At 32.4% G+C, this 27584-nt stretch overlaps 1 protein-coding gene across 2 annotated transcripts in view; it reads right to left on the bottom strand.

The window, feature by feature from the left end:
• Positions 1 to 383: 383 nt before the first annotated feature.
• The window catches only part of LOC129914153 (thrombospondin type-1 domain-containing protein 4), a 41646-nt gene continuing 14445 nt past the window's right edge, over positions 384 to 27584 (bottom strand). For both annotated transcript variants that reach the window (XM_055993242.1, XM_055993241.1), the window contains exons 4-12: positions 24934 to 25544; positions 21617 to 21695; positions 21441 to 21543; positions 21204 to 21361; positions 2940 to 3141; positions 2695 to 2882; positions 1633 to 2640; positions 764 to 914; positions 384 to 698 (exon numbers count right to left, since the gene is read on the bottom strand). In XM_055993242.1, coding sequence (XP_055849217.1) covers positions 547 to 698; positions 764 to 914; positions 1633 to 2640; positions 2695 to 2882; positions 2940 to 3141; positions 21204 to 21361; positions 21441 to 21543; positions 21617 to 21695; positions 24934 to 25544 — 2652 coding nt within the window. In that variant the 3' untranslated portion in view covers positions 384 to 546. The remainder of the gene's footprint in view (positions 699 to 763; positions 915 to 1632; positions 2641 to 2694; positions 2883 to 2939; positions 3142 to 21203; positions 21362 to 21440; positions 21544 to 21616; positions 21696 to 24933; positions 25545 to 27584) is intronic.

The following is a 27584-nucleotide window of genomic DNA, read 5'->3' as shown; positions in this document are numbered from 1 at the left end:
GAATATCTTAACTAAAGAAAAATATATAAATCTAGAAAAATATATTTTTAAAACTATTAATAACACATTTTTTTTTATATTTGTTTTTTCTTTTACTTAAAATTAAACTTAAACTTACTTAATTGTTTACATTTAAAATTTTAAAACTTAAAATGCAAATTAAATAAATATTTGTTTTTTCTTTTTTTAATTTACGTAAAAAGGATACAGATCATTTTGGTAGCTGTTGTTGTTGTTGGTGTTATTAAATACGTATGCCAAAATATTAAAAAGCAGCTAAGATATTTATATCATATCAAGTTTAATAAAAATGAAAGGTACTTTGTCGTGTGCTTGATTTTTCTTTACATTATCGCAAGACTTTTTGTTTTGTTTTCGCATCGTTTGTTTTTTCTCAGTGCTTAACACATAATTCATTAAGAAACATTAACAAAAAAAAGATAACTTTTAAATTTAAATTAAATTAAAAATAAAGACCTACATATTATATAAAAAAAAGTCCTATTCCATCGATTATTATTATTTTTCATTTTTATTTTTAAATAATCAAGCTCCTACAACTGCTCCACATGAATAACAACAATTTTGTTGATAATATTCATAACTGCATAGTTTGGCTTTTACCGCCAGATGGCAGTCATTGAATTCGTCAATACATGTTGGAGCAATGTCATTTTGTATGAGATCCACTCGGGGTTCTGAAATAATTTTTTTTTCGAATTTTAATTTGAAATTATTTGGAAAATGTTGTATTAAGACTTACCACTGCATGCAAATGAATTGCAACTGCGATATATTGGTTCCCTTTTAGAGTAACGACATTTTATAGATTCCGTTAGGGTATTTTCGGTAACATTGATTTCGAGACATTTTACGTGTCGTCTTTGAGTTCCACCATCACATGTTTTTGTACACTGAAAGTAAAAAAAAAGGAGATTTTGCAAAGCGGGCTTAGTTTTAGAAATAGTTTTAGATTTTAGTTTGATTGACTTCAAAAGTTAATACAAAAATATATATTTTACTTAATTGTAAGATGACATAAGTCTTTAAATGGTTTGGCCGAAGGCCGTCTACCAGAGTTTTAGAAATAATTCTTAGTTTTTGAAATACATTTATTCAATTTTTTTTTCTCCAAAAAGTATTAACTCATTCGTTAAGAATTTGGAATCACATCAGATTCAGATTTCTTCTAAAAAATTGTTCGTTCTTGTTGATTCTCACAGATCTGAGTGAGGTAAATGTTCATACAAACTGGAGTAAGAGAGATTTTACTAACACTCTCTAGAGCAAGTATTGGTTTCGTGTTGAAACAAAATCGATGTTTTAATTAAAACCTTTATTATGATGCTGGATAAATAAGAAAAGGGGATTTAGTCAGGCCGCCCGTGTGGGTGGACAGACTTTTTTCAAATTTTGTATGGAATTCTATAAGTTTTTTTTTTCTTTGTTTGATTTTTAATATCTCGCTCAGAACAGATGCTTTCCAAATAATATTTACGAAGTATTACAACACTCCAAAACGGTTTTAACGATTTCGATAAAAAAAATCAAGTGAATTTTCAATGAAGCCTTGAGAGAAGTTAAGTTAGGTTTTGTGTAATGGAAAAATCAAAAATTAAATATTTATCATACCTCACTCCACGCTGAATAATGCCATCTGGGTGAACAATACTCAACATCACTAAGGCTGCATTTCTGTGTTGATTCAGGTCTCAATTCCATCTTACAATCCTCATTATCCACTATCAACTGATTTTGTATACATAGCACTTGTCTGGTTTTTGTTAAATTAAAACAACTTCCACTGCAATTCGACCAAGGTCCAGCAAACCAATCGCCCGTTGTACATTCGATTTCATTCTCACAAGGCCGCGTCGTATCGGGTGTAAATCTAAAGTCACATCTTTCTGTATTCGATTTAGGACGATCACAATAAATCGAACGATATTCAATACCCGGTCCACACGATGCCGAACAATAATTATTCCACTCCGAGACCAACCATACTCCAGCTTTGTCTTTGTCCGAAATAATTACCCTTTGGTTATTTGGCATTGTCATATTTCCTGGAGTTTGAAGTCGTCCATTGTACATTCGGTGTCGATGGTGATTTCGTCGTCGACCCATTTTCGGACAGTCACAGGGTTTTTTAGTCTGGGGTTCTTCCTCTAGACAAGCAACATTATTCACTTGGATAACAATTCCACTTGCCAATTCTTGGACACAACCGATTTCACGCTCTCGTATGCCTTCACCCTGCTGACACTTGCATTCACCCCATTCTTCGAGTCTCCAGAAGGCCGGACATGGCTGAGTGTTACATCGCAAGAGATTTTCATTTAAAACTGGCTTTTCGGAATGACTGCAACGACGTTGTGAGAAATATCGAGTTGGATTCTCACGAACGCATCGAATTACTGGTGTTTGAGTTCCACCACCGCAAGATTTGCTGCACGGACTGAAACCGACAACTTTCCAATTGAATTTTCGTTTTCGGATAGGACGACCGGGAACTGTTTCTTCATTGCCGGACTTAAGATTCATATCGCTTTCAACGGAAACTTCATTTTCTTCGGAATCAGAGCTTATGGGAAGAAGGTATTCATATTTGACACCAGGATTTACATCTCGAGAGTAGACCTAAAAACACACAAAATAATTATAGACGCCTGATTCATATGAAATTTTATTCACCATAAGTTCCAACATTTCCCGAATGGGACCTGTACAAGTTATCCATTCAGTGACCCCTTCACCATCTTGCAATCCGTCGATTCTTCGATAGTCAAAAACGGCTCCAGCAGCATCATAAGCTCCATTCGGTGATTCTGTATTATCTCCATTGAAGAGATACTTTTGATCTGTACTCGTAGTTCTTAGCACTGAAAAAATCAAAGTTATACAATCTTAGCGACAAACTCTCCCCCTTTTTCCCTCACCTAATAGATTTATGCTATTTTTCAATTCGGTAATCGAAATATTTGAAGCTCCTGCTGGTATCGTTGCAACATGAACGTAAGCATCTTCTGGCAAGGGATTTCGAGTAAATATCCCGGTTATTGATCGACAAATCAAACCTCCACAACTTACACTGCCACTGTTAGCTGATAGTCCAGTAATAACTCCACTGCTTTGAATTGCCTGAAAAAAAAAAAAATTAGAAAATAGCTTTTGAACTAAAAATGCGGGAGATGATAAGATTTTAAATAAAATTTTCAAATTGGAAAATAATAAATTATTGACCCTCGATTATGAACTTACCAGCAGCATAACAATAAATCGATTTGACAATAATCCAGCCATTGTGCTCGAAAAGTCCATACAAATTTAAAAAAAATTTGTTTTGTCTTTTTATTTCAAAAAGAGATAAAATCCGGGATGCGATAGATTTTTAATTAATTTTCAATAAACGAAAAAACACATATTCACGACTGTGTATCTCCCCTTTTTATGAGGGTAATTTATTTTCGATTAAAGTTTCTTGAAAAAAAAAAAAAAAACAAAAATCTGTTAAGGAAACAACCCATAACCTTGAGTTAACAACACTAACAACGTTAGAGTATCTATTTATCTACTCAAAGTTGGTACAAACAAACATAAAAACAACTATTTTTCTAGAGATACGTGCTAAGGCGATAGCAGTACTGCACACGGTGTAATTGTAACAATTTGACAGAGAAAAGATACAAGAACTCTGAACACGCATTTAGATAGCCAACCATATGCATACATTTTTATCTTCCTAAACCACACATAGAACCGTTTTTTGCTTTTTTTTCTAAGTTGGATGGAAGATGAACAGCGACCTCCTCTATTGCCAGGAAGTATCTTTTAGTGGAAAATAATGAAAACAAAACAAAAAACTCAGATAAACATGTCGAGATTAAGTCAAATTTTTTTTTGAGTTCTCACTTTCGCGGCATATAGTGATTTTTAAGTATGATTTACCTGTTTTCTACATAACCGTGATTGCCACTTTTGAATAAATGTGAGAAATTTGGAATGAATTCAGCCCATGACCATGAACTTGTTGAAAACTCCATATTGACAAGAAAAAGGTGGATAATTTGTTGCTAATTTGGATATCAATTTATTTTTTCTGTTATATCTACTGTTGTTGTTTCGCTAAGTTTCGCTAAGTTTTACTAAGTTTAGCTAAGTTTCACTAAGTTTCGCTTTGTTTCGCTAATTTTATATGAAGTCAGCCAAATACCCTAAAAACAACATGCAAAAAAGACAATACCTCTCTAACTTTACATGAACTAAGAAAGGGAATATATAAGTCACTAAACGAAGTTTGAGGTCAATTTTATTGGGTTTTTCACTTAGCGAATTTTGAACAAAAAAAAAGCGCACAACGGCAATTTAAGCAAAATATCAGAAGCAACGAGTTTTCGATCGCTTTTTGCTAACAAGTTTCACTTCTTCCTTTTGATTGGACAAAATTTATATTTTCCAAAGTAGCAACCATACACTCATAATACAATAGGGTGGTTTAAGGAAAAGATGTTAAATTCTGGATATGAAGGAATGCACTGCGGATGGATACATTTAAAAAGCTACCGCAGTTTAAAGTCATAGATTGTTTAAGAGATTAGATTAAAAACAGAGTGTGTTTTAGCTTACAGGTTGGTAAAATGAAAGAACGTTGTGTGAGATGCTCACTTACGAATCCAGATACATTAGATTAGAGGAAAATTTGTATATCTACCTGTAAGAATAAAAATGAACTATGTTTGGAAAAACGGGGATTTATGAGTTGTTTGACTTAAGTAGGGAACACAACTGATACGTAGGGTTTTCTGATTTAATGCTTAAAGGCTGATTTGTAGTTTATGTTCATTGATTTTGTGCATTTTGAGGAGGTAATTTGCCGCAATTTGATTTCCTTGTTAATGATTTATAGGTACCTATAAGTAAGAATGGAACATATAGATAACTTGCGAATAAGTACCGGTTAAGAGCAATATTTTTTTTTTATTTAGGTAGATGAGAAGGCTAACCCTTTTTATCTTCCCTTTTTCCTTGTTGGAGCGAAATATTTTGTGAATTTGGTAAATATTTTATCATCTTCTCCGAAATATTCAGATTTTCAGTCTAAAGAGTGGTTGATTCATTTCGTCTTTTAAAAGTAACATATTTCAAAGAGCAATTGATCCTTAAATTGAATCGTCAATGAACATAGTCTATATAACCAGCGGATAATCAAGATACTTCCAACAAAACCTCATTTGGCAAATTATGATAAGTAGTTTAAAAGTTATCAGTGAACATACATGTCAAACTCATAATAATTATTTTGACATCCCCGTAGTCGGGTAAAAATCGCAATTGCTTAAGAAATTCTTAAACCAATCACTTTTCTCCTAAACCAATAAATTAAGGTCCAACCACATATCACTTCGCACACATCTCGCATCGGTAAAACCGTTTTATGACTTTTTATATAAAATTATGTAAGCATAGCATTCAGACAAAAATCAAATAAATTAGCCTCTCTTCGAAAACAATCTGTGCAACCAATTCATTTGACTTGTTGGCTGCAATAACACCAATTTTATAAAAAGCAACAAACATTAAATCAATAAACACACACCGACCATAAAGGAAAGCGCGCAACTTAAAAAAAAAAAACAGCCTAATGCATCCGAAATGTGCGCATTCCTGTGGTATGGCGATGGCGCTGCACTGAAGATATATCTTTCTCCTCCAACTCTGATGTGAGTGCAACAGATGCAGAGAATTATTGTATGCAAATTGCACATTACATCGCCGCTTTGCCGATAAAGTGCACTTCTGTCTCGTTTTATTTTTTCTTCTTCTTCGTGGAAACTGGGCCACAATCAGCTCAGCTCAAGATCCAGTATTGGACGGCAATAAGATTTGTCACCACCAAGCACGTATTTTCCTAGTAGCTAGAGACGCCCCTCTTTTGCAATAAAAATCGAAATCAATATGTTTATTGCAGCAGTACATTGCAATTGATTAATTTGTGTCAAATTCTTTTATCTGTCTGTCGAATTATTTGAGCTGTCAAACATCTCTCAATCGTGGGCTCTTTTCAATAAAAATAAAAACATAAACAACAGTAGCATCCGTCATCGCATGAATTTATATTTACTGGCAATAGCAATTTCAATCACACGCATATAATACAGGTAACTTGTTCCACCTGTCAATGTTGGGTTGTTGGAAGGCGATGTGCAACATCATGCTGAGAGCGCGCGCACTCCGCTAACTGTCAGCACCCCATTGAGAGAAAAGACGAAAGGAGGAGGATCAATAAATAAATCAGTGGCAGCTTCGGCAGCGCCGCGGCGTGTCAAATGCGATAAACGTTTGGCATGGTGCGACCGACAGCAGCGCGGCCGACAGCGATGAGCGCGGTCGGCGCTAAGCTACTTAATTCAGCTTTCGGCTTTCGGCAGCTTTCCGGTTGTTGATGAATGACGATTAAGAAAATGTGAAATTTGATATGCAAAATGAATGCGTAATAAATAAGACAATGCAAATGAGATTGAGGTGTGAATAAGTGCGTGCACGTTGAATGCATTTTAAGTGGCTTCTTGCGAATTTTTGTACTTTTTTTTTTTGAAAATTTAATAAATATAGAAAAAATTAGGTAAATTGCATTCCATTTTACTATAGCGGAATGATTAAAATATTTTGAAATGTTTGCGAGTACCTAAGGAAAAACTAATGTACGTACATATTTAAGTTTCAGTAAATAAATTCGGCCTTGTGCTTGATTGATTTTTTGAATGAAGACCAAAAAGCGGCGTTCTTTGTTACAAAAATGTGTCTGTTTTTACCTAAACGTTGAATTAATTTAAAATTTTAATTTTGATTGCGATTGTTGTTTGCATTTGTAAGGCAAAAGTCAAAAGACGCAAAGCGACATCATTGGTGGTTGGCCAAGAAATGTCCTTTGCGGTTTTAATTTAAAGGCGCAGAATTTTTTCAAGTAGAGGGGAATATCCTCCAAAATATAGGGGAATATCTTCGAAAACATGTGTTATTTGTGTTTCCATTTGAGCATTTTTTCTTAACCAACTAAAATTAAAAATAAAGTTACGCATACGCCACAGTGACCGTCTAAGTTAAACCATGAGATATTAATAAGAAAAATATCGCCGAATATGATTTTGAACCTTACTAATTGGGTGGAATGATGTCATTATCAAACAAGTTCAAGTAAGATTAAATAATCGACAGAGCTTTTTTGCATCTTTTAGAAAAGAAATCAATACAAATTTACTAAAAATATCATCACTGCTTTTAATATTATCTAAGCAAATTAACATGAAAACACTTAAAGTAAATCTCTCTGCGAAGATCCAAACCTCTCTAACCATATTCTACAAAACCGAAGGAGCTTTACTTTGCTGCTACTTTGTTAAAAAGAAACAAAAACTGCCGCTTCTTCGTTTATACTATACCAACCATGCTCTATTAACTCAACTACCATTTAAATTTGTTGTTTAATAAATAAACACCTTTTTTTCCAACTTATTATGAGAACAAGAAAAAAAAACCTGCAAAATATCATTCATAAATTTCTGTTCGTCTATTTACTCAATCAATTTTGCTGAAGAAAAACAAACAAACAATCAAAGCTTCCCAGGCTTCTCAAGTACCCGAGAAAAATTCAAGTGATTATTTGCCATCGTAAAACTGAATAAACAAAACCATAAAAATAAAAACTGATCTTTTAAACAAACAGAACAAAATAAAAATAAGAAAAAAAAAAAACAAATCACGATCAAGGCAGCAAGACTTCCAAGTACTTTTTCGTTTAGTGATCGTTTAAAAAAGTCGATAAAGTTTTTAAAAATAAAAACGAAAAATACAAGATAATCGGAAACAAATTTTCATTAATGAGTTTTTGATCTTTCATAAAAAATGATCATCAATAGATCGTTTTTTTTTTTGCATTTTATAAGGTGTCGACATAGCTTCTGATAGTTTTGAATAATTAAGCAGAATTAACTTTGCGACATTTTGGCGCGCCACCACCATATTCAAAAAGTAAAAACTAGAATAGTAAAAATAAAAACTAGAATATCGAAATATCGATCGTTAAAAAGAAATTTTATTTATCGGGGGAGCTAATGATAAGTTTTACTTCTTGGAATCTAATGGAGCAATCAATTTGGAAGTTTTACGATCATGTTGATCTAAAATCAGACAAATGGGTGCATCAAACAAATTCGGTTAATAGACTTTGACCATTTACATGCAAATTGTGTGTTCATCAAATTCTGATGATGATCTAACCAAATAAAGAAAAGCTACCTTAAGCTCTTCTATACTTTGATACAAGTTGATACACCAGCTAGATCACTGTATTTGGATAGAATATGTAAATAAAGATTTACATGATGTTTGCTTAATATTTATTTGATCAAATTTTATGGACATGATGATGATCGATTAGGAGAGTTAATTGAGGTACAATCAAAGCACAAGAGTTTTTAGATCGAAAAATACAATTTTACGACTTATGATAGCCGAGTAGTTTATGGTTGGTCGTTTTTTGGAGGTTAGGCTACCATATATTTTGATAAAAAGTTGATTCAAATTATTATATGATTATTATAGAAGAGGAAATTAATGATCGTTTTTTTTTTTTCAAAGCGGTTCATGGTATTCGTGTAATTAATTCAACGATATTGTAAAAGTAATAGTTTTGAAGATCACCTTCAACTGTGTTGTAATTCATTTCTATAGTCTGGAACGTAGGGTTGTGTTAACCTAGAATAATTTTAGTGTAATATTGCTAAGATTTTAAAATACCTATAACAAAAAGTCTAAAGTGATCAAATACCAACCGGTTAAAAAATCATGTCAATTTGCAACACTTTTTTAAAGACTATAATGTTACAAAAAATCATGAATTCAGCTCATGATCTTTTTCTTGTTAACATGTTCTTATTTTTTTTTTTTTTTTTTTTGAAGATAAAGATGAAGTTCCTTTGACCTACATACTTTATTGGGTAAAATCATTAACTCGTTAGAAAATTGTGTTAAGGGGGAGAGTTTCGTTGAATACCCTTGAAAGATGTCCTATTCCACTAAGAAGACGAAAATAACCTTATCGCTCATCCAAATCATTGTTTCCATATTTTTCTATGAAATCCGTTTTTGGATTCACAGTTTAAAACAAACGATCTCCAAAATGAACAACTGAAACGATAACGTGGAACATTTTTTACCCCCAATAATAGATCATCAAAAAAAATAGGGTTTGAGTTGGAATTCCACTGCGATGACTTCATAGTATTTTTTTTTTTTTTTCTATTTTCTTTCTGACTAGAATGCTTTTGTATAGATTTTTCTCCCTAAATTGAATTCTTCTTTTAAAAAATTCAATTCGATCTTTTCAAAACTTATCTTTGTTTTTTTTTTTTTTTGTATTTTGACAAATTTGGGGCGCAAGCAAAAAAAAAAGAAACAAAATAAATATTCAATTTGTTTTGCAAATTCATTCCAACTATTGGTTAACGTTGAACGATACTGTTTTGGGTACGATTTACGAAAAAAGGAAAAAAATTGCTCTCTAATCATTTAAAAACACAATTACTGTTCAATTAGTGTCACTAACCAATTGAAATTGTTTTTTATTTAAATGTATTCGGGCTATCCTATACAATATAATGTAGCTGCGAGTAAAATAATATATTCCAAGAGTGCCAATTATTATTGGTGCGCATTTGTGACGTCAGAGAAGACTTAAGTGTTTGATAGATTTGGCAAGTGATTTTTATGAAAATTTATGGGAAACATTCTCAAACTATTTTATTAAGAAATGAGGAGCAAAAAAAAAACGTGCTTGCCGGGTATAAATTTATGTTTCAATTTGTTTGGAATTGTATCTAATACTGTTAAAGAAGTAGTTGATAATGATAATAAATCAAATCAGATTTAATTTTGATCAACTAAATCGATTGGAATTTGGAACTTTGAAATGAAAACTTTATTAGTTTGGCAAGTTGAGGTTTGAATTTACCTTTATTATATTGCAAAAATTTCATAGCGATATACATTGTTTATTGTTAATTTAAGTTAAAATTCATCTGTCGAAATTTTAAGACTTATATTCTATGCAAGAAATATTAGTCTTTTATTGAAAGTTGGCAATTTTTTTTTCCTATTTTTTTAATAGCTAAACCGTAACAAAGTAAATTATAGAAACAGCTTTCCTTTTTTTTTTGTTCATAACAAAAAGTATTTAAATTAAAATACCTTAAAACAAACAAAAAATAATCTTATCAATTAAGACAGTATCTTCTTTATTAAATTCTTTTACTAAAAGCCGCTAATATAATTATGACAATGCAAAAACAAAAGACTATTCAAAATCATAAAACCCTCCTAATAAATGCTAAAAAATAAACAGTCACACCAAAATGCAATTTGAATGTTTAATTAGAACCTAAACTAATTTGCAATGAAATCATCTTTGAAATCAACACAAAAACAAAAAAATTGATAAGGAAACAAATAAATAAAGAAAACCTTAAAAAATTAAATAATGACACTTAAAATATAGGAAATTTGAATATGAAGTTCAATGTTTAATTATATTTGACGTGTGATGATGACTGATGAGTGTGATGACCCATCCCAAACCATAAAGTTTTTTTTTTTTTTTTTGAAACTTCAACTAATTAGGCAATTTGTCGCAAAATTTCTTCTCAGGCTGTCTCGTGTGAATATGAGATAAAGGTTAAGTAAATGCGAGTATTTCATTTGTCATAATTCATTTTTAAATAATTGCCAAATTCTTATCACGTTCAAAGTGATTTTTATGATTTTATGCTTAGGAATGTTAAAGCATTGACTTTAGTTTATGTATTTACTTCAAAAAAAAAAAGTTAAACATTTTTATCTAATAACAATTTAAGGTCTTAAGGCAAAACGTGCTGAAGGTGTCATAAATTGTTTGTTGTGTTTGGGAAGAATAATTCATAAATAATATCAAATATAACAAATTAGTTTCTTAGTAATCCTAGATATCTGTCTGGATCTTTTAGTATCTTTGAATATCCTTTTCCAAATATTGGCTAGCATAACTATCCACTTTGTTCCACTGTTATGTAGGTTTGAAAAAAAAAATAAAATAAGGATAACCCTATTACTAATTAAACATCCTAGATATCTGTCTGGATCTTTTAGTATCTTTGAATATCCTTTTCCAAATATTGGCTAGCATAACTATCCACTTTGTTCCACTGTTATGTAGGTTTGAAAAAAAAAATAAAATAAGGATAACCCTATTACTAATTAAACATTGAACTTGACATTTTCATATCAAAATATTTATGTTTATTTGTTTTTTTTTTTTTTCATACTATACATAAATATTTTTAGAAATGATTTCATTGCAAGCAAAAAAAAAGTATTTATTTTTTTCTCAGATTCTGATTAGGAAATATTAAAATGCATTTAGTTTTATGTTTATTATTATTTTGCTCGTAATTTTTTATGACTTTGACTTAATGGACCTGAATAATTATTATCTATGGTTTAATCATTATTATTACCGCATTTGTTGGCTTTTTAAAATAAAATGCACGAAATCCTACTTACAAGAGTAAGCACTAAGCATGCTTATGATTTAAGACTTAAGTGGTTAAGTAATGAAGATGCTTGGTAATTGGTTAATTAACGTCGTAGCTATGCTACTTATAACCACTTGTGATGTTTACAATCAAAATCAGATGAGTTGTCAATGAGAAATTTGATAATAAAAAAATATTTGATTATTCACTGTTAACACACTTGTCAATAATTGTGACAGTTTGTACAGTTTGGAAAGATATTTCAAGTGCGAGATCTGTTTCGATAGAACCAAAACAAAATTATATGAACACAACCATAACAATTTTATCTTTAATGTACAGGGATTCTGCGAATATTTTGTGTCGAGATTTAAGTCCCAAAATAATTTAAATAACAAAAAGTTCAAAAAAATTATGGACAACGACACCAAGGATCTGTGTTCGTATCCCAGCCTCCTCAACCAAAAAACATTTTTTTTTTCAATGGTACTGCCTCTTGCGAAAAAATTGACAAAGCCTACAAGAGTATCATTGTCATGAAAAAGTTATTTGTAGGTCCCTTCCATTCTTGCAATGTTGTTAGTCACAAGGCCTTGCTTCTTCATGAGGTGTCGTTCCATTCCAAGACAAGTCAAAAAACAGTATCACATAAGTAAATCACTACTCTCAATATCTTCATGGTCCACTTGTAAGGTTTTCAAAGCTTCCTGTAATTTACCGATATTTTGTAAGTTTTAATGTTAATTTACTTTCTTTTTTTTTCTTGAGCAACTTTCAAGCCCGTATGCTCTATAAAAGCCAGTCTACTCAGTCTTTATCGAAGGATCATCTGTGAAAGGTTGCTTTCTAAACTTAATGCTTGAACAAATGTTCTTAAAATTGGTAGCAATGTGACATCCTTATGTAAGTACTGCTAATGAAATTATGTAGATACACTTTTCTCATGGCTTGGGATTTTTTTTTTTTTTAACTTAACATCACTTTTTTCAACATAACTTTTTTTCTCTCCTTGTTGACTCACTTATCTTAATCCCTATTAAAGATCGTTTCTAGCCATTATCTACCCTAATATATATCACTTTCCTGGATAAAACTTCGAAACCCTTACAAGTTTGAATGACAAAACAAATGATTACCAAATTTAATTAATACTTTTGGATTATCATCCACTGACACCTTCTTGCTTCAATTCCCTTTTGGCACACAAAAAGTTCATTAACAAACGATCTTACAGGGGATCTCTTGCAGACAACAACAAAAAAGGGAAATTAAAAAGTCGATAACATCCGTTCCTGAAATGAACGCACTTCTTTTCAAACTTGTCCGCAATCGCAACAAAAAAATTGCAAATTCCAAAAATTCTATTACAATCGGAGAAGATCACTTAAAATAGGAAAAAATAACAAGCCGATCGTCAAAGCACCAACAACGTATAAGTGATCTGATTTTAATTTATTTCAACGACTCGTTGGAGAAAATAATACCGATCGATTCGACTTGGTGAACACTTTGCCTTAGACTGGCGAATGGGTCCAATGGACGGTTTGGTTTTGTTACGACCACCGTTGTGGATTGTGTGTATATCTCACGGTATTCACTATTCCTCTGCCGAATATCGCTCGAGTTGAGCTACAGAGATATAAAATGCTTGGAAGAAGACAAATATTCTAGAGATAGAAGTGTAGCGAGTGCGAGTCTTCTATAGAGTTCTAACGGAGGAGAGGTGATTTTTTGTTTTAATGGAGCTGGAGGTTATATGTATGTTGCTGGATGGATATGGTGCTGAATGGATGTTGATGATATGTGATGTTTTTTTGTTGTTTATTGTTGAAGTTGTGATATTTTGAATGTAGATAAACAAATTGTTGACTATTTGTTTTTTTTTTTTTTTTCATTTTATTTTTTTCGGGAGTAAGATGAACTTATGTACCTACCTAGACAGTAGGTTCTCCTATTAAAGATTTTCTTTTTGTGAAATAGGAAAAAAATGAACTCCTTATTAAAAGGGTATAATTGTTTGATATTCTTTTTTATCAGCGTTATAAATGAAGGTGATAACTATTACTTTTGGTTTCAACATTTCTAAGGTATTACCTTGGTGCCCAATTTCAGCTTGATTAATGCAAAACGCACTTTGAATTAAAAATGTATCACTTCAACACCCTTTCATTAGCGCTTGGAATGTCTCGAAGTTTAGTACCAGCAAAATGAGGGCACTTCCTCCACGTACGTCTTAATGGCATACCTTCAAAAGAAGGAAGGTTAAAGTTGTACTTTTTTGTATATTTAGCATTTTAAGTGTATGGAATACCGCAGCACAACGGATATTTTATGCATTTTGCTAGAAATGTTGGTAATCACAGTCACTAATCTTTAACAGTTGGTTTTGAAGATGAAGAAGAAACTTTCCTAAAATCACAATTCGGAATGCTGTTGTGACTTCTTTGCGTGTTTCGTTTTGAGTTCTACGCAGTACTTAGAAGTAATTTTAATTTCGAACTATGTGTTGCGGGTAATAAGGACTGCCAAAGGAGAGGGTAATTTGGACAATATAAAGCATGCGAAATGGAAGATATCGATACCTTAAAATATGGAAAAAGATGTTAAGGTGTTAAGCGCAAATTTTAATGAGTAATGTACTTAAAACTACATCAAGGATAGAAGAATATTTTTGGATTCCTTAAAAATTACTTTTTTTTTAAGTTAAAAAATTGATCCTATTTTAGACTTTTTGGCAAAATTGTCACAAATCCTTTTGATACAAATTTAACGCAGAACATTCAAATATTTCATTAAAAAAAAGGCCCAAAACGATTATTGATTTCCAATCACTGGACCGCAAAGAGAACTTTTACTGTATCATCTAACAAAAATGTCTTATCAAAGATATTGAATCTACAGAAAACTACCAAAAGCTCTTCATGTGTGCTAATAAATTGCTCATCTGTATAATAAAATTTTTGATTCCAGAAACCAGATCGATTTAAGAAAATGATTCATTGGAAGATGGTGGCTGCCGGCTACGGCTACTATATACCGCGTGTCGTACGTCGGTCGCCGCCATACAGACGACCCCCTTTCGCCTCGTTAACCGTCAACACATGTTTTACATTTTACAAACATGATTTCATCATGTTGCAAAAAATTAAATTGAGAAACAATTTTTTTATCATTTTTTCGAATCAAATTACTCATCGGGTTGGATGGATGATTTTTTTTTTCTTTTTACAAAAATAAATCAAACATCATTAATTAAGAGTAAGATAGAAAAAAAAATAAATAGGAAGGAGGGTTGTTAAGGAAACATCTTGACAATTTTGTCTTCAAAAAGTATCATCATCAGCTAAGTACATTTTAATTTAAACAATAAAAATCAAAATCCTCAACAAAGTTCTCTATTTGCCTTTTTGAAGAAATGTCCAGTTTATGAAGTTGCGCAATATTTCATCTTAGCTAAATTTATTTTCAAACACTTCACTTTTTTTCTTATCCTAAATAAGCCTTTGCAAAGTAACACTCGCTAATTGTATTTTTATTTGCATATTTGAAATTTTGAAACAAGAAATCTTCTAAAGAAGCTCACATTCATTTCTCCAACTGACATACATTTTTCTACCTCAATAAACTTCTGAATCCAATCGCAAAACTTCTTAAATGTCTAGATGCGCGTCAGAGTAACATCTTATTTATTCCTTTCGATATCAATGGACACCTCTGGACGAGTGAATCCCCCACGCATGCTCGCTAGTAAAAAAAAAACAAGAAAAGAAGACCGAATGCAAAAAACCTCAAGAAGTGCGGGAGTACCTACACCCAAATGAATTTCTTATCTTTGCCAATAATTTTTTACTCTTCGAAGTGATCCGTGGAAAGCTGCTGTGGAGGTGGAGCGTCGAAATTGAATAGAGACACAAGATGCATGTTGCAATCGGTTTTTTTTTTTTTGTTTTGTTGCTTTGGGGATTGGGAATGTGTGAAGTAGATATGTAAATTGCAATAATTAAATAAAACAAATTTTTTTAAAAAGTAAGTATGAGTATTTCATTTGTTATCTAGGTGAGAACAATTAAATGTAATTTTTTGCTGGCAACTGTTTGGTGTCGACTCGTGTGTTTAATGACTTTCGTCCCAAAGAAAAAGACATGTTTCGTTAACTGTTGCAATATGTTGCAATGAGAATTAGAAATTCCCAAAAACTATCGTTAAACTGGAGGAAATAAAGTTAAATGAACACTGGTAAAATTCGCAGATTGCCGTGAAGAGTGCTTCTGGAGAAGTACTAGAATTCGAGAAAAATTTGATTCGAATTTATTTGCGTACAGGCACACTACACAGACAAAACTACGTTTGTTTGTTAGAAGAATTCAACTCAAAATCCAACCAAAGAGTTTGACTACCCGGCAAAATCTTAGGAGAATCTGCCCAAACATATCCCAACAAATCCTGACTTCAAAATTCTGATTTTCAAAATTCAGCTTTTTTTCTATTTTTGTCTTTCAAAATTCTGCGCTCGCTTTTTAATTTTGTTTGAAAAATTATGTAAAGTAGAATTTTTAAAAGCAGTTTCTTATTCCAATGTCCAAAAATTCCAATCCCATATCAGTTTCTTATTCCAATTTATAAATTATATCGAGCTTTTTCCGCCACTTTAAGATTTACTCTGTTTTTTATATTACTGAATTTATATAACTGAATTGGAACTGTAGCATCACCAACAAATATATGAAATCTTTTGTATTCAATTTGTCAGCCTATGTACAGTATTGTAGCTGCCGATTTAAAGTAACAACATTATTGTAGAAGCTACATATAATATTATGTAAATCGAAGATGTGAATTATAAAATTTAAAAAATTTGATAAAAAGAAGACAATTACAGTCGCTTATTCAAAAATTTATTCAGGACCGCAGAATCAGATTTTTCATTTTTATCTTTAAAAGCCAATTTCTGATATCTGTATTCTCCATTGTTTTTTTTTTTTTTAACTGTTGGGTTTTAAATTGTTCACTCAGAGCTTTTTTTTGTAAAATTATCTGAAAGAAAAATGTTTTCCAATCACGTTAAGACTTTAACAAGAATTGAATACCTATCTTATTCATGATCATTACTGTACCTATAAAAACAAGTTCTTGTAACTTTCTTAAAAATGAAATGAAAGAAATTTAAAAGTTACACAAGTAAAGCCATCATTTAATTGTAGGCCCACCCAGTTTTTACATTGAAATCGATACCGATCATAAAATACAAAAAAAATGATTACAATGTGACAGTTTGTTTGACATCAATCTCTTTTGTAAATTTAATATTACAAAAAAACACAAACGGAAAAAATTTAGCCCTTGGCATCCTTCCTCTTATTCAAATATTTCTCACAATTCTTTACCAGTACAAATGAATGAATACCGCCGTAAGCACTTTACAAGACCAAACTGAACGATCAAAAAACAATTAATCATTGTATCAGTATCGCCCTTTGATTCCAGTAATAGAAGAATTATTTCAATCATACAAATCGACCAGGTCCAAACCTCTATTCATCATACCAAATACCGCAGACACATTAGTAATAATTGGCATCAATCTATTGACAATTGGGGTTGTCAATTCACCGCATCCAATCTTGACGTAATGTTTCCCAAATAAATATTAATAAAACTGAACGTTTTTTTTTATAATTACCCACCGATCAAATTTACACGCAACCTTTTTGACACTCTTATCGGCGAGATCGTGTATCACTTTCAATTTTATTATTAAATTGTCACCTAATCAATTGTCGTTTAAACGATCAAAACACCCATCAAACCACATCAATCGCGCATCATCCATCAATCTAGCGAGAACTCTGCAATATGGGGTCGGAAAAAAAAACACTTTCGTAATTAATTACGGACACCCTCACGATCGATCTTTAGAATGACTGATGATGAAAAGATATGGGATGCTGCTGGTGGTTAACTTAAACTGATGATGTCCCAGATTTTCAATCTGTTTGGTTTCCCAAAGTGAAATACAGAGGGAGATATTACAACAAATTGATATACGGATGTGGAATTAAACATTCTGCTTGATTAATTAATTACACCATACCGCAGCCGTCAGCAGCATCACCATCACCAAACAAATTATATGAAAGACACTTACCGCGAACCGCACACACAATAATGTGCGTCGCGTCGACCGACATTATATCTACTACAATGGAGTAACTTCCTTGAATTAATATCACGTCATAATCCCGCCGCAGTCGATTCGATTCGAATTTTACTCTCGATTTCGAATTGGTGGCAAATCTTCGGATGCTGGACGGAACGCAAGTGCAACTGCACAACAACCACAGCAATTAAGTAATTACCGCCACTCAATCAATATTGAGGTGAATCGAGAACTACTAGAGATAGGCTATCGGCTATAACCAGCATTAGAATGATCAAACACTTAAAGATCACTGTTTTATGTTTTTTATTAGATCGAAGGATCGCAATCGTATCAAATTGCCCAAAGGGTAGCCGCACTGCACGCAATATACAACGCACCGCACTGCGTTGATATGTGCCCCACTCCTGAAAGTGAATTATTAGTGTGTCATACACCAAAGAAGACAGTGGGATGAAATAATCTCAGCAGTAAACTAAATCAGTAAAAAATATGATGGAAACGTTAAATGACTTTGCGACTTAATTCATGTGGGGTTATGTCCGAAATTTGTGTAAATAGACAATTCATTTTTTTCCATTTCATGACCTTCCAGCAAGGGTGCCAAATTAATTCAATGTAACACTTTAGAGCCTATAACCAGCAAGCAAGCAACACGCTTTCAACGATACATTTTTTGTCAAACTATGATTAGTATAACTTTTAAGGTTTTCGCGGTTGTTAACACATGACATTATTAGGGTTTTCGGATTATCCGCGTTATATATATAAATATAAAGTAAGTTCACTACTGTACTCACCCCGAACGTTTCGCTTCAAATTGCAATGAGCGTGGTCACCGGTACCGGTACAGTAGTGAACTCACTTTATATTTATATATATAACGCGCATAATTCGAAAACCCTAATAATGCCATATGATTAGTAGTTTAAAAGTTATGATGGAACAGATAAAAACACATTCATTAATACATTTCTTCGGCCATCAAAACATTTGATCAGCACTCCAATGAACGACAATTTCATGAAATCTGACAGAAACAACTTTTTCCCATCTGCTTGTTCAAATTTTTCATATAACCTATCCCACTGTAGTTTCTGGCGACCATTCAACTTATTCTACCGCCTGGGCCCAATGAATGCGTGTCTGTCAAAAAAGTGACGTGACTGTTGTGGTTGTTCTGTGGCGAGGAAGAAATATTTGGCCCACATTACGCACGCAAAACGCGTAACGTGAAATACGATGCACCCTTATCCCCAAGTACATATACTTTTTTGCATACTCAATTTAGTTGCTGTTCCGATTGATGACAGTTGAACAGCAGACCACAAAAAATAGGTAATACGCAAGTGATCAAGTCAACTTGACATGATTAAAGATCGATTCTGGTTACTTTATCTGTCACATTATCGAGTGTTTGTTACGAATTTCTGGTTCACTTTTAAAAAGAACTGACCAAGTTTTGTATTTTTCGCATCCCATTGCACTTCACAATTCAAAAAACATTGCCAACTAATTTAAACATGATTTTGTTTTGTTTTTGTTACAATGAAACATCTTTTATTAATTAAGTTGGAGAGGTTTAAAATGTATATAGAGAAGAACTTCCTGGTTTTTGAAGAAGTATATCTCATCTGGGAAGTATCAGTTGTTGTGTTCTTTAAGAACTAAATTTGTCTAGATCTCTAGAAATATAAATGAAATAATGATCACACTCTCAGATATCAGACTTTGTGGCTCACATACGAGTATACTGCATCGGAAGTTTGGGGTTCATTCGGTTACATTAGGTTAGTAAGATCATTTATAATATTTTTTTTTTTTTTCATTTGCTTTTGATGAGTGAACATGTGCGAGTAAAGTTTTCAAAAGCTTTAATTGTGCTTTTTTGGTATTCAAATTTAAAATTAAAATTATAAGCTCTCAGTTTCTTTATCAAGTGGGTGTGGATTTTTTTAGTTTTGGTTTATTTTTATGAAAAGCCTAAAAGTATGCCAAAAATAATGTTAAAAGATCGATACGATCTAATGTGATTCGAGAATAGATGTTAAAGTTTTCTTTTCACTAAGCTTTAGATGGATGTGGGTGTTATTTTTTTTTTTTTTTTTTTTTTTTTTTGAGTTAATTTACTGAGACTTTATGTTGCAGCATGTATAGGTTGAAAAGATGTTTAGATACAGAAATCATATCGATCTATTTAAAATAAGAACAGATGATCTTTAAGAGAACCTCTCTTTGAGGATTGGTTTGGAGTGCTATAGAACTTATTGTCAAAAATAATGAGTTATTTAGAAAACTTTTTATACTGAAATGGTCATCATTCATTGAAGAAAAGGATCTTTTTTTTGGAGATTGTCAAGGTCATTAGTTTCAATTATTTGTTACTATAAGTATTACTTGAAAATTTTGAATGGATTTTTCAACGTTTTTTTTTTTAAGTGAAAGTCATTTGTCGTAAAAAAAATTATTTGGAAAGATGTTGGTAATTTTCTGTTGATTTATTTAGATACTTTTGTTTTAATAAAAAGATCATGTAGCAAAGCCAATAATTTGGAATATTTAATTTTTTCGTATACTTTTTCGGTAATTTCTCATTTTTTTTTTTTTTCTTACAGAAGTATTTTAGAAAGTATGATAGGAAAGTACGTATCGTTCTTTTTGAGCCTCAAAAAGTATTTTCAAAAACTCCTTTTCAAAAAGCCTTAAAAAAGCAACACTTGAAGTTTGGAGCGAATCGTCTTTTATGCACCCACACAGAAAGAATTGCCGGACTCCATATTTCATTGAAAACTTAATATTTACTCTTGATATATTGTTTCTATTGATCACAACATTCTTCATTGGTTTTGCAAGTAAAATTGAATATAAAAACATAAAACAATATCAAAAAAAAATCGTATCTCTTCCGTGTAAAACATTCACCTTGTGACCTAAAGTTCGTTATAAACATTTCACCGACCTAATTTCAAAAAAAAAAAAACTCAAAGTTCTAAGGTGTTCAATTCTCCAATATTTTCATTACAATAAACAAAACATTAAATTATTGATTATTGTACTTAAATCATTATTGTTTGCCATGTCTAATTAATGAAGTGTGAACTGTGAGGTCAAAAGATCTTAGATCTTTTCCGTGTCTATATAATATAGCACCACCACCGTAACAGACACTCCGGAACTCTTTAGACACGCACTTTAAAAACGAATCTTTTATTCCCATGGGAGATCTGTAAAAGATTTTCATTCATTTCTGATTCCACACACGAAATGAAAATAAAACGAAAAGAAACGAGTAATCAAACACAGAACACATTAATTAGTTTGGTGTTTTTCGATCTTTCTCTCTCTCTCTGGGCATACCATAAAAACACATATACTAAATGAAGAACCCTATCAACGACGTTATCATCAATCATAGACTCCTTCATATATCTAGGTACCTTAGTTGAGGCAATTTTATAAAAACGCGCTGCAATAAGACTTACCTTACATATCCCACCAACGCATATCGCACGTCCGCGATAGTTTGAGCGATAGTACTCAGCTGGACGGAAACACGCAGTGCCATCTATGACACTATTATTTAGTGTGGCAAAATATTTCATTCCCATTGGCTTGCAGTTTAACTCACATTCAGCGTCATCTGTTGGCACAAAATAAAATAAAACAAAACAAATCAACTTCTTTTACTTTTGGACACTGGCAGCGTGTTGTCAACTCACCTTTGATATACGGCTCCCACGTATACTTTCTTCCCTGAAAGTCAACATCGTCGAAAGCAGAGCATTGTTCCTGACGGAAATCATCATTCGTCGAAGGACAGGCCTATACAAGTTCCAGAGAGAAAATTTAATTAGAAATAATAAACTTCATTGAGAACGTCCGAAAGTTTACTTACTTGCTCATTGCAGAGATGGTAACGCCGATATACCCCAATGCAGTCGTTGCTAATGTACCGTTTGCCTGTAGTCTGACGCCTGAAATTATCACAAAATTACATAAATTGCAGATCAAAAAGTTTGACTCATCGTGTGTTTAGTATGTTTACACGATGACATATCCAACAACGGTATTCACCGTCATATCATTGCATCGCTTTAAATGAATTCGCCGCGCATTTAAGTGATTTGCGTTGGGCGCCATATTGCCTTATAGTCATATCATTTGATTGTTAATTACTTTTTGTCCTCGCATCTAATTTGACACAATTCGTCATGCAATTTGAGGCAAATGGATGGAGCGGTAGGTGCAATAAGGCACGGAGCAAAGGAAAACGAATAACTCATTACTGGGGTAAGCCATGCACAGGCAGTCGTGTCGCCGCATTGAAATTAACAAATTAAGCATGGAATTTATGATTTTAGGAACTGACAGACGATGCACGAGTGTGGAATGGAAATAAAGATGTTTGTATTGGGTGCTTGACAGACCGCGCGAGTGATGACACCAGCAGCTAGCTGGTATGGGCAAAAGGTGTTGAGAGAACTTTTGACAGTTAAATGAACAATTGGATTTATGTTTATTACGCCATTTCGCTGTGTGACGAATTGCATGAGGTAATATACATTTGATGTGACACTAACGATTGACATTACATTACAAACGAAGGTTAATGCAACTAAAGGAAGTTCAAATGCAACATAAATCTTTTTAAACGATTTTTTAAAAATTTTACTATCGAAACGAAAGGACTAAGTTGTTATTATTGAAAAACGGGTCTTTCTGTGTGAATGACTTGAGTTGGCGCAGTGCGTTTGTTTTACTGACTCTTTTTTTTGTTCTTCTTCATTCTTTGGAATTATGTAAGCACAAAAGGAGCGATGACACTCACTTGTTACATGGGACCCATTAATCAATAGCCGCTAACAGCTGTTTTGACGTGGTAAGAATTTTAAAAAAATAATCTTAAACCAGTAAGTCTATAAGGGCTTTAGCGTGTGTTTACATTTAAAATACCTACCAGGTGCTGATGGAATGACGATTAGATTATTAGATATTGCTGAGGCTATTATAACTAAATGATTCCTTATGACTCGCCTTAATATTATTTAGAATGCAGTTAATAATTGTAGACTCTACAAATGGTCAAGAAGGTGCGCTCGTTCTTTAAGTTACTTTCACTTTTTCCTTGCAAACGTAGCCATATCTAACATTGCAATCTGCGACGCGTTTTGTTTTATTCAAAATGTCTACTGTTGTTAGTTTTGTTATTTTGTTAGTAAAATACTCGTTGGACATTAAAGGAAGAGAAAAAAAACTGTTGTCTGTTCTATCTGGGATCATTTCAGGTGAAACACTCTAGATATTTTAACTTAGGTGGAAACAATTTGTCCGGATCAAAATATTATAATATTTGGGTAAAAGACGCAAACTTGGCTACTACAGTCGAATCGAGAGGTCTTCGAACGTGGTTTTGTCAGTGATAGTTCTGGAAGACTGCCAAAATGTTAAACGAAACACTTTTTGTGAAAGGAATCAGAGTTATTCCCACCTTTACTTCGGCCAATTGGGATTTCTTTTAACTATCAAAGTAGAGCTACCAATTTATACATTATTTATAAGAGCCACAGACGCACAAAGTTATGTAATTTTATAGGTAGATATAGAAAATGGAAAGTTTTTTGGGCACTCTTGTGGACTTAATTGATAAAGTATTATTTTAGCCCTTATACTCAGAATAGTAAAGGAGTACAATAACTATAATTTTTTTAGAAAAAACTATTTGGAAAAAACTATTTTTTCAACCAAATTGACAAATTTTTTGACACTTTTTCAAAAACTTTAAAATATTAAAATGATCAGGACATCCCCGAAAATTCACTGTTTAAAATTATTTGTAACAAAACTTTTAAATTGTTCGAAAAACTCTTAAGAACAAACTTTTTGGAACACTCTTAGTTCTGTGAAAAAAAGTATAAACTTAAATTTTTATTGGGAACTCATGTGTTTTAAAATCCCTGGAAGTCGACAATTTCTGACAAAGTTATTGAAAGTTTTTCAAATTTTGTATCAAATTTTGATATGTATATATGTAAATTGTCAAGAAGTTTTTGAGTTTATTATGTAGTTATTTCGAGACACAGTACACATAATAAGGTAATATCTTCCGAACGTTGTCAAAATTTGTTTGTCAAAAATGGGCACCAATCTGTCAGGTCGGCCTTTAATTTTTATATTTCAATCGCAGTAAACAGGAAATTTGTCATTTGAAAAAATTATAAATTAAAAAATAAGAAATTTTCTTCGTGTTTCATCGCGGAAAATGGTGAATAATTGTTAAAAAAATAGTGGTGTGCGTGGTTTTTCGGTTTTTGTGCGTTTTTCGTCGGTAATTAAAGAAATAAGAATTTCGGTAGCTGACATTGGTCGCCAAATTGTCATACATATTTTGACAATTTGGCGACCAATGTCAGTTCGGAAGGTATTACCTTTTTATGTGTACTGTGATTTCGAGAGAAGTTATGTACAAAAATAGAACGATTTCGTTGTTAGGCTTGTGAGTAACGTCAAAAAAAAGGCTATCTATTAAACCCTTATCGTCTCAATCCTATTTACCAACTAGTTTTTTCATGTTTGATTGTCCACATTTTCTAAAGATTGGAGACAATCTAATCTAAAATTTGGCAGTTTCTAACCAGTTATTTAATATTCACTTTTTGGCCTTTTTTCAAACTCGGTAAGGATAAATTCATGAAAGCCTTTAAATAGCCCCTTTATATTCTGCTCATTAAATAAGAATTTATTTGAATTCCCTTTTGTCATCCTAACCAATTAACTCTTACAACTTATAGCTAAATTAATAACTCAAAGCTATAAAAACTATAATGCCGCTTTTCACTTTTAAAACGCTTCATAAATTCCATGCACTTCACTATCCAAAAATTAGGCTAAGCACTCTTAATTCAAAGGAACATTACTTTTGTCGGGGGGTATTATAATGCAATTTCAATGCATGTCCAACGACACCTGCTAATAGCTTCAGATACCCAAGTGACTGGCCCATAAAACCAATTGCCTATTCCTAAAGCCAACCAATTGCAACGACGCACGACGACAATGAACACAAAGATGGTGAAGACCGAAGCGACGCACGACCGATAAACAGAGGGTGTGCCATATGGGTGGTCATTATCGGTCAATTTTCATTCCCAATCCGACATTTATGCAGACGAGACGGGTAAAAAAATATCGATACAAAAATAGAATTGAACTCACTTTGAAATACACTTTCTCTGCTGTGACATGACGCCACCGCCACAAGTACGCGAGCATGCACTCCATTGGCTCCAGGTGCCCCAACGAGGATATGGTTTCGGTTTTGGTTTTGGTTTTGGTCTAAGGGTTGTGGTGGTTGTTGTCGTGGCTGTAATTGTCGTTGGAATTTCTTCTTCCGATATCGTTGTTGTTGTTGTTGTTGGTATTGTTGATGGAATGTTTGTTGTGCTGCTAGGTGTAGTTGATTCTATTGTCGTCGTTGTAATTAGTGGAGTTTTTGTTGTTTTTGGTTCTTCTGTTGTTGTTGTTTTAAGTGTTGTTGTTACCGGAAATGAATTAATTGTTGTTTCTTGTATTGGAATGATCGGAAGTTCTGTTGTATTAGAAATCGAACTCAATGTGGTGACGGAAATGGTTGTTGTTTCACTTTCCGGATAGACATCATTTTTTCGTGGATCATCAATTTTGTTTTGGCTGTTGTTGTTATTGTTTACTTTCTGCCATAATGGTTTCGTTGGTTCTTTGATCTTCCAACGATCGTCAGTAGGCGAAGTTTTTCTCGAAATATGTGGTTTAAGCAGACCGCGCTGTCGTAACCATTCTTGGTGTTTCTAAAAGAAAATAAAATGCAAAAATACAGAAATTGTATAATTTAACAACGAACATGTAAAAACGTAGTCTCGTGCAAAATGCGTGCAGTTTATTGTGCAAAATGCATAAATGTATTTCTATCGTTATGGGCGTGGCACTTTTACTTGCAATTTTATAAATTTTTCACTCAATGATTTAAAAAAAAGTTTTCCTCAATTCTAAAAAACTAAGCAATTTAAGAAGAACAGAATTGAGGTCAAAATCTTGATTAAAATTATAGCTCCAGCTTTAAATTTAAAAGTCAGAAGCCCTATGCTTAAGAAGTGGAATAAGGGCAGCAACGGAGTCAAGAAGTCAGATATTTTGCAAAAGCGTTATTACGACTATTTTTCAAACCTTTAAGTTAACAATAAGTATTCTGCTATAAGAACTTCCACTGATTTAAAAAAAAAAATTCAAGACCTAAATGTTACTTAAAGAAAAAAAGTTGATACAAATTAAAGTCCGAGCAAATTTAATTTTTAAAGGATGTATTTTGGAAACAGTTGGATCAATTTTCGGCTCAATTTTTTTCTTCAAAATGATCAAATAAAATCTTACTTTTCTGTTTTTTATATCGAGACACTCTTTTAATAAATCACCCAAATTTTCGAAAGAGCAATAAATCTATAAAATATTATTTATTTTTTAATAGGAACAATATCACAACCGTTGAGATCCTTTTATGAACGGAACTAGATTTCTTCTTGAATTGCTTTTTAACGTACCGAAATTTCACCCCATTAAAATAATTTATTATTTTCTTCTTCCACTGTAGTGTACAAAGTCATCTTAAAATGTTCTTTTCTCTTATTCCGAATGAAGCGGAAAAACCCCTCTGTTTCCGTTTTATTTTGGATTGTTGTCATATATAATGAGCTTATCGATTTTTCAACACACATCTCTGCCACCAAGATACAAAAAAGATGCACTTACAAGGTCACTAAACATATACTTGGCAGTTAATTATTACATCGTTGGATAGTATTTTTTTTTGTACTCCCTTTTTTCTCACAAATTTCAACCTCTGCGCTTCCATGATGATGATCGATGAAAAATCTATATCTATGACTTTTGGTTCAGCTTCAATGATCATCTGGAATAAGGTCGACACTCAAAAGTGCGGTTATAGAAGTCTATAAGTAGGTGCAGTAGTAGCCTTATTTTTTAGTTCATTAGTTTTTGATTGGAAGTTTGACCTAAATTTCATGATTTGCACTCATTACATCACCAAAGCCACCAAAAACCAGGTCATCGATCAAACACACCCTCCTCCAGTCTCACTATAATAGTCACACTACTGTATGCCGCAGTCCATAATTATGTCGAAAATTGTGTAAAAAACAATTAACAATGCAATTATAGAAGACTTTAAGGCTTTTGAACAAAAAAAAAAAAAATAGAAAAAATTAGGGTTTACCGAAAAAATGTGTGTGCTATGCTCCCTCTCAATAAACAAGCTAATTGGGTTATCAAGATAAACGAGATAGCGAGGATGATTTCAGGCTGCTGTTGCATCGCTATCATCGTCGCATCGTTCGAGTCATAGATATACGTGAAGTATCATAAATTAGGTACTCAACAAAGTAATTGCTCAATTTTTGTGTATCTAATACAAAACACTGGAGCACACTCATCTTGTTCTCCGAATTGTTTGCGTGTGTGTACTTGGACCTAGTCATAACCCTATGTAATTTTGTTTGGTTTTTATCTCATGAAGTCCCTTCTTTAGCCACTTTGTCAGCTAAACAACTTGAACAAATTTGAACAACAAGTTTCAACATCTTGCGCAGTTATCTTAAGATATAGTTTTTTTTGTTTGGGAATTTATATGAAGATAAAGTACTTCGCATCTACTTCTTTTTGGGGAGGAGAAATAGTGTTCAATGATAAGCAAAACACACCAAGTTCTCAGTTGGTAACATCTTATTAATTGAAATAGTTGCCAGTTGATAAAACAAAAGAGTCACAAGAAAAATAGCTGCAAGTCTGTTAACTTTAGAAGCCATAAGGAACTTCTA

This window comes from Episyrphus balteatus, chromosome 3 (genome assembly GCF_945859705.1).
Source record: "Episyrphus balteatus chromosome 3, idEpiBalt1.1, whole genome shotgun sequence".
In the NCBI taxonomy this organism is placed as follows: domain Eukaryota; kingdom Metazoa; phylum Arthropoda; class Insecta; order Diptera; family Syrphidae; genus Episyrphus; species Episyrphus balteatus.
The sequence above is the reverse complement of the archived record's forward strand: the minus strand, read 5'-3'. Positions and strand labels throughout refer to the sequence as shown.